The sequence below is a fragment of the Elephantulus edwardii genome, unplaced genomic scaffold (genome assembly GCF_000299155.1).
Source record: "Elephantulus edwardii isolate Elephantulus edwardi_28Jun2011 unplaced genomic scaffold, EleEdw1.0 scaffold00185, whole genome shotgun sequence".
NCBI classification, from domain to species: domain Eukaryota; kingdom Metazoa; phylum Chordata; class Mammalia; order Macroscelidea; family Macroscelididae; genus Elephantulus; species Elephantulus edwardii.
In genome coordinates this window covers 2162045-2169517 of record NW_006399935.1, presented here as the reverse complement: position 1 = coordinate 2169517, position 7473 = coordinate 2162045, and the positions used below count along the sequence as shown (strand labels likewise).

The following is a 7473-nucleotide window of genomic DNA, read 5'->3' as shown; positions in this document are numbered from 1 at the left end:
CAATAGAATGCTATGCAATACTCAGGAGAAACAATTTCATAAAATACTATGTAACAAGAGAGAGGCTGGAGAACATTATACTGAACTAGCTCAGTTTCATAAAGACAAATACTTCATAAGATAAGACCATTATTGTAAAAATAGTAGGATAACTTGTAATATGTGGGTAAAAGTCCAAATGAGGAAGTGGACCAAGGCAGTAGGGGCTGTGGGTGGGGAAATTGTAGGGATAAAGAGTTTTGTGGGTGGAAGGATGTTGCTGTTGTTATGTGCCTTGAGTCACTTGCAACCCAAAGTGACCCTATGTACAGCAGCTCTGAACCCTGCCCTGTCCTGAGCCAGTCTCACTAATTCTGACACACCAACCTTCTTTGTCCCAGTTACTGTATCAGTTTACCTCATCTGGGGTCTTCCTCTCCTGCACCTTCCCTTCACCCTTCCAAGCGTGATGTCCTTCTCCAAGGACTGGTCTTTCCTGGCCATATGCCCAAAGTATGTGAGATGGAGGTACAAAATCCTAGCCTCCAAAAAAAAACTTGGTTTCACTCTCTCCAAAACAGACTTATTTCTTTTCTTGGCAGTGCATGGTATATTCAAGTCTCTTCTCCAGCAGAGACATAGGGTGAAAAAAATAGAACAGATCTAGTGGAGACCTGAAATGACAGAGTGATAGTGGGCATAGATCAATGGTGATTAATTTTATAAAACACAGTGTAAAGGAATGATCACGTAATGCAAATAAAGAAATGTGTGAAACACACATACATGAATGAAATAAATTGCATACAAATTTTGTATGAAAATCAATGCAAAGAATATTATATATATATGAAATAAAACTAAGAAAAAAAACTGTGGTTGGCTTTTAAATAACAATGACAAAGTATTTGTAAGATAAAAGTCTTATCAGTCAGAGTACCATGGGGATATAGGAACTACACCACATCGGTTCGTATTTTGCCTTGTTTTGATGGGTTTTATTCATATACATTGTGTTTCACATATTCCTTCATTTACATTTTGTGATCATTCCCATGCACTGTGTTTGTTGTTGTTGATTGCCATCTAGTCGAGCATGACTCATTGTAACTCTACTTACCCAAGGCCTGAAGCCTTTCTATAGCTATTGTCCTTTATCAAAGTTCATTGGGTTTCCAGAGGCATGTTATTTAAAGGAAGTATATATTTAGCATATTGCGTGGCTTCCTAAGGTTAAATTCAGTTACCATTGTGAAACAAGATCAATTATCTTGAAAACAAGTTTAAGAGGCCACATAGCATTAGAGGAACTCAGAACAAGTGTCCATTTTCTGGTCCTTGACTCATGGTAACCTTACATGTGTATTAACAAATGAAGTGTTTCCCAATCCTACATCACTCCCATGTCTCTTGTCATATTTCAAGACATTGTTGCTACCACTGTGACATTCCTTTTCACTGATGGCTTTTCCCAATTCCACTGACTCTCCACTTAGCCAGATATGATGTTGTTGGTCTTCTTTGGCATGTGTTCAAGGTAAGCAAGGTGAATTCTTTCCATCTCTATAGCTATCTAAGGATCATTTTTGTGTACTTCTCCATAGCATTCTATTTCAAAATATAGATCTATAGGTACTTCTGTAGAGTGTGTGGAATAAAATGATTTGGTAAAACTGTGTAAAATAACCTGTTGTTGTTAGGTGCCATCAAGTTATCTATGATTCAGAGTAATCCCATGAACAACAGATTGAAACCTTGTCCTACCCCGGTGTCATCGTAATAATCTTCACCATGCTCGAACTCATTGCTGCAGTCCTGTCTATTTTGTTTCAGTGTATTTTGTTGAGGGTTGCCTTATTCTTAACTAAAGATAAGAGGAAAGAAGGGACAAGAGAGTAAAGAGGATAAGAAAGGAGGAGAAGGCCATTTCTTGGGTCCAGTTAAAGAAGGTGATGAGATGGCTCACAGGTGTTTGTTGAGGAAGTAAAGAACAATGGAGACACATAGAGTAACAAATCAATCAGAGCAACTTCTCTTCACGGTGGAGAAAGGGAAAGAGTCGGGATTTTCCACACTGACCCTACTTAATAGCAGTTACTCAGCAGAAAGAACTGTGACACTCTGGCATCATTGAGCAACCTTGACTTCACCCTCCCCACTCCACACCCTCTATTATTATAAAGAGAAGAAGAGTTCCTTCTTTAAACTGCGCACTTGAGGACAATGTGGAGCTTCAGTGTACTCCTCTTCTGGGTCATTCTGCACTGGAAATGGGGTGTAGGGAAAAGTGAGGCTCTTGGGATCTATGAGTGGCAGACGTCATCATTTGAAGCCTCAGGTGAGGAGAAGGTCTTTAAGATTGCAGATCCTAAATATGAAAGTTGCTTCTTTAGCATCTCAGCACTGAAATGAGCTCTTAGCAATCCTTATTCTGTGGCTGAAAGCTGGTCAACGAAGAATAGGTATTATTATGGTGATGGTAGGACAAGAGTTATGAGGATGGTAAATGAAATTACGTTAGTAATAACGGTGATCATCGTGGCGATGAGGAGGATGATGACGGACAATAACGGCGGTGATTAGGGTGGTAATGATGGCAGTGATGACGATGATGACAGCAGTAGTGATAGAAACGATAATGCTCATGGTGATGGCAGTGCTATGTTGATGTGATGGGGAGGAGGACGACTAAGGGTGAGGAAGATGGTGATGATGTAAACAATGGTGATGTGACGGTAGTCATGGTATTGAGGGTGCGCATGGCGATGCAGATAAAGCTGATGATAAGCGATAATTGTTATGAGGATGATGGTAAAGATGGATGATAAAAGTGGTGATGATAGTTGTGGCAGTAACGATGATGATGATGAAGGTCAGAGTCATGGTGACTCTTGGATGATGATGGTAATTTAATGATGATAATAGTGCTGTTGCTGCTGATGGAGGAGTAATGAGCACTGAAAAGGAATCTGCTGTAAGAAATTTTTAAAAAACTGCTATCTCGATTTTTATGAGATTTTTAATACTATAGACATACCACATATATTTTTGTATTGTATGCATATTTATTTCTGCTTTATACAGAAATCCAAGCACCAGTGAATGCTTACCTCGGGGATATATCACTCCTGTTTTGACGGAGAGAGAGAGTGTTGGAAATAGGAGTGACATCCACTTCCTAAATAGCATGCCTCTGGAAACTCTATGAACTTTGATAAATGTTGATAGTTGTAAAGGGGCTTCAGGCCTTTGGTTCATAGGGTCACTGTGAGTCATGCTCGACTCAAAGGCAATCAACAACAACTCTCTCTATATATATGTATATTATATGTACATAGACATATACACACATATATGTATATACATACACACACACATATAGAGAGAGAGAGAACGCGCCCTTTGTTTTACATTTGTCACAACAACATGAAAATTAATTTTTAAGTACAGCAAAGTAGGAATGCTGATTGTAAAGATTATGTAAAATAATACCTATGTATTGGCTGGAATGACTGTATGATGTAAATGGTTAATGAGCTCCCACAGGCGATGAGAATCAATTTGTCATGGGTTTCTGTGAATCAGAATTGACTCAGTGGTTGAGTTTTACTTTTGATTCCATAGTTGGACTTTTCACTTGTGATCATCAAATTTATTGCTATGAGGTCAAGCCCCATGTTATGTAGTAAGTCAATGCTAAAGGACTTTTCAGTGGTTCATGGCATTTTCTTTTTCAGGAACTATATCTACATGGGAGATGACTACAGTGCCCCTATTCGTGCCAGCCAGAAATGGTAAGTTGTCCATAGAGAACTAATCTGACATAAGAGATAGAAGGATGTTTCTATATCAGAGAACTTCCGTCCTAACAGTCTGAGCCACAGCGAAAGCGTTTCTGAGAGTTAGTTAGCAGCAGAGCAAGGGTTAAAGACCTAGGCCTCCTAGATCTTACTCCAAGCCTTTCACTTGTGTCCTCTACCTACTGCGTGGCCTCAGGCAAGTCACAGAGCCTTCACCTCTAAAATACAGATAATGGTGATTCCTATTCACTACAGATTGCCTCTCAACGTCAAGAAAACAAAAATTCTCACACTGGACCAATAAGCAATCATGATAAATGGGGGGGGGGGGGATTGAAACTTAAATACTTCATTTTACTTGGATCCACAATCAAAACACTTAGTACTTGTTGTTGTTATTGTTGTTTAATGCCGTCTAGTTGTAGACGACTCATAGCGACCCTATGAACGAACAGCCTGAGCACTGTTCGTACATAGAGTTTCCAGAGGCAAGCCATTTTGGAAGTGGATGCCGCTCCTGCTTCCAGGCTTGATTTAGTCGGGAAGCTCCAGCCAACACTGTCCACCATGGGTGCCCATTACCACGATTGGCACATCCCTGTCACAGTCGTCAGCATCACAGCAACCACGAGTTACCTCTGTACAACAATGCACAGACCAGTGCTATACCACCTAGAAGAATGTTTGACAGGAAAACAATTTGAACACTTAGTACTGTTGTTGTTGTTATGTGCCGTCAAGTCGCCTGCGACTCATAGCGACCCTATGTACGACAGCCCTAAACTCCGCTCTGTCCTGTGCCAATCGCACTGTCTCTGACAATCCCATCCCAATTATCCCAGTCACTGAATCAATCCACCTCATAGAGGGCCTTCCTCTCCTGTGCTGTCCCTCCACCCTCCCAAGCATGATGCCCCTCTCCAAGGACTGGTCTCTTAGTACTAGGAGTCAGAAAATCAGGAGATGTATTGAATTGAGGAAGCCTGGAGTCAGGAACCTCTCCAAATTACTGAGGATAAATGAGGTTAGTGTGAGTACTAGGTGCACTTGATTCAAGCCGTTGTCTTATCAGTCACTTGCTATGCGTCTGAGAGCTGGACAACGAATAAAGGTGAAAGAAGAATTGATGTCTTTGAACTGTGGTGTTAGAGGAGAGTGCTGAAGATCCCACTGATGGCAATAAAATACAGACAGAAATATCTTGGAAAAGATGCAGCCTGACTTCTCCTTGGAGGGAAGAAAGGTAGAAGCTTGGATTCACATACTTTGTTGCTATGAGAGTCTATTCCTTGGGGTGGGACACTGTGCTTGGAAAGTTAGGAGGGCAGCAAAGGAGAGGAAGATCCTCAACCAGGTGCCTCGACAAAGTAACTGCTGCCATGAAGTCGAGTGGGCCACAGATTGTGAGGATGGCACAGAACAGGACAGGGTTCAGATTAGTGGTTTGCAGGGTCACTATGAGTCATATTCACCTTGATGGCACCTAACATCAACATCTCACAAACTTTTTTAAGACCTAAAGTTTAAAGCACAACTTGCAAAGGACTTGGGGTGTGTTAAGTGTTTTGAAGTTTAAATGGAAAAAGATGCTCCATAAATGAGAGCATGTAAGAGGTGGGGATGGGTTTTACTCAAATTCCAACTTAGAGGAACATAGAGAGTTTTAAAAAATTTTTTGTTTGATTAATTTTAATGAAAATTTACAGAGATTTTGGATTTCCATTCATTCATTGTTGCACTTTTTTCTCTGCTCCCACGCCCCCACCCCAGTTCATTCCTTTCTTTGAAAAGCAAAAGATAAACTTCTTCATTGGTATATAATCCCCCTGTCCCCGCCCACTCCACCCCACCCCGAATGCACTCCACTATGCAAACTTAATTCTGTATTCCTGTGATAATCATAATACCCTTTCATATATAGCTTTTAAACTGTTCTGTCCCTCATCTGTTTCAATTCAGTATACATAATCTGTCCAGTTTTTCTCAGTCTTACCCCAACCCTGATATCAGTCTCATTTTACAACAGTGGCACTATGCAGTATTTGCCTTTGTGTGACAGATATTTTACCCAGCATAATGTCCTCCAGGGTCACCCATTTTTAATAAACTTTAGGCTGAAAGAAAAAAGAAAAAAATAGAAATATTTTTCAAAATGGATGACCTGTAGGACATTATGTGGAGTGAAATATCTCAGCAAAAAAGGACAAATACTGCTTGGTGCCACTGTTGTAAAATAGGACTGACCTCGGGGTTGGGGGGGAGACTGAGAAATATGGTATAAATGATGTATACTGCATTGAAACAGATGAAAGAGAGAACTGTTTAAAAGGTATATATGGTTAGGTATTATTGTCATGACGTGAGTCCAGAATGAAGGCTGCATAGTGGAGTGTCCTTGTGGGGAGATATTGTGTAAAAATGAAAGACTTTTACTTTTCAAAGAGAAGAACAAATTGGAGGGGAGGGGTGAGCAGGAAGAAAAGTAAAACAATGAATGAATAGAAATCCAAAACCTCTGTAAATTTTCATTAAAATTAATAGTAATAAAAAGATTAGCCAGATTTGGGAATCACTAACCCAAAGTTGGTGGGAGAAGGAAAAAAAAATAAAAAAAGATATGTAGCCTTGGAAGTCCTAGGGGCCCTTTGTTTTATTCTGCCTTACAAGGTTACCTAGAAGCAAGGAGCTGTACTGCAATCCTGAATGCAGCAGTTCAAGGTCACTAATTGATCCATGGGTGAAAGATGGGCAATTTCCTTCCACTGGATTAACTGCCTCTGATAAACCTGTTGGAGGGAATAGCAACATCAACAACAGAATTACCATGAGTTGAACTTGACATCAAGGCATTGGTGTCTGTACTTTTTTTTTTTTTTTTAAAAAAAAGGAAAAGTCTCTGCTCTAGGGGAGAAATTTTTTTTAATTAATACTTTTATCTCTCATAGACGTTGTATGTCAGGCATGTACATTGTATTTTATACAGTATTTGTCTCAACTTTGATTTTTTTTTTCTTTTTTTAATGAATTTTAATGAACGTTTACAGAGAGTTTGGATTTCCATTGCCAAATGTTTTTTCCCAGTAGGTAGGTTTTCTTTTCACTCTCTTGGGAAAAGTTCTTGATGAGTACAGGGATTTAGTTGTTAGAAGGACTCATTTGTTAGTTTTATCCTCTTCAGAATGTGCATTTCTGGCTGTATTTGGCAGCCCCTTTATACTGTATACTAAGACTTCAAAGCTTGGTCTCAGTTTGTCTCTTAGAAACTTTATGGTTTTGGGCTTTATTCCTCCTTGAGATGGCTTTTGTGTATGGTGTGAAATGTGGATCCTGTTTCAGCTTTTTACAGTTAGCAGTCCTGTTTTGTCAGCACTAATTGTTGAAGAGATTGTCATTTCCCCATTTGATAGGTTTTATTTCCTTGTTGATTATCAGTTGACAATGGAGAGATGGGTCCATTCCTGGGTTCTCAGTTTTGTTCCATTGGTCTATGTGCCTGTCATTGTACCAGTACCATGCTGGTTTTGTTACCACTCCTGTGGAAATGCCATACTGCCTTCCAGAGTGGTGGTTTGAAGTTAAGGAGTGGTGTGCCTTCCACTTCATTTTTATTTATCAAAAGGACTTTGTTTATTCAGGTCACCTTCCTCTCCAAATAAACTCGACAATTTCCTTTACAATCCCCTTGAAAAAGGAA

The 7473-nt window shown here is 39.8% G+C and overlaps 1 protein-coding gene across 1 annotated transcript in view; it reads left to right on the top strand.

Moving 5' to 3' along the window:
- Nucleotides 1-2651: 2651 nt before the first annotated feature.
- Nucleotides 2652-7473, top strand: part of LOC102876931 (EGF-like module-containing mucin-like hormone receptor-like 1-like) — a 145344-nt gene continuing 140522 nt past the window's right edge. The window contains exons 1-2 of the mRNA XM_006896411.1: nt 2652-2790; nt 3717-3773. Of these exons, the coding sequence (XP_006896473.1) occupies nt 2652-2790; nt 3717-3773 (196 nt within the window). The remainder of the gene's footprint in view (nt 2791-3716; nt 3774-7473) is intronic.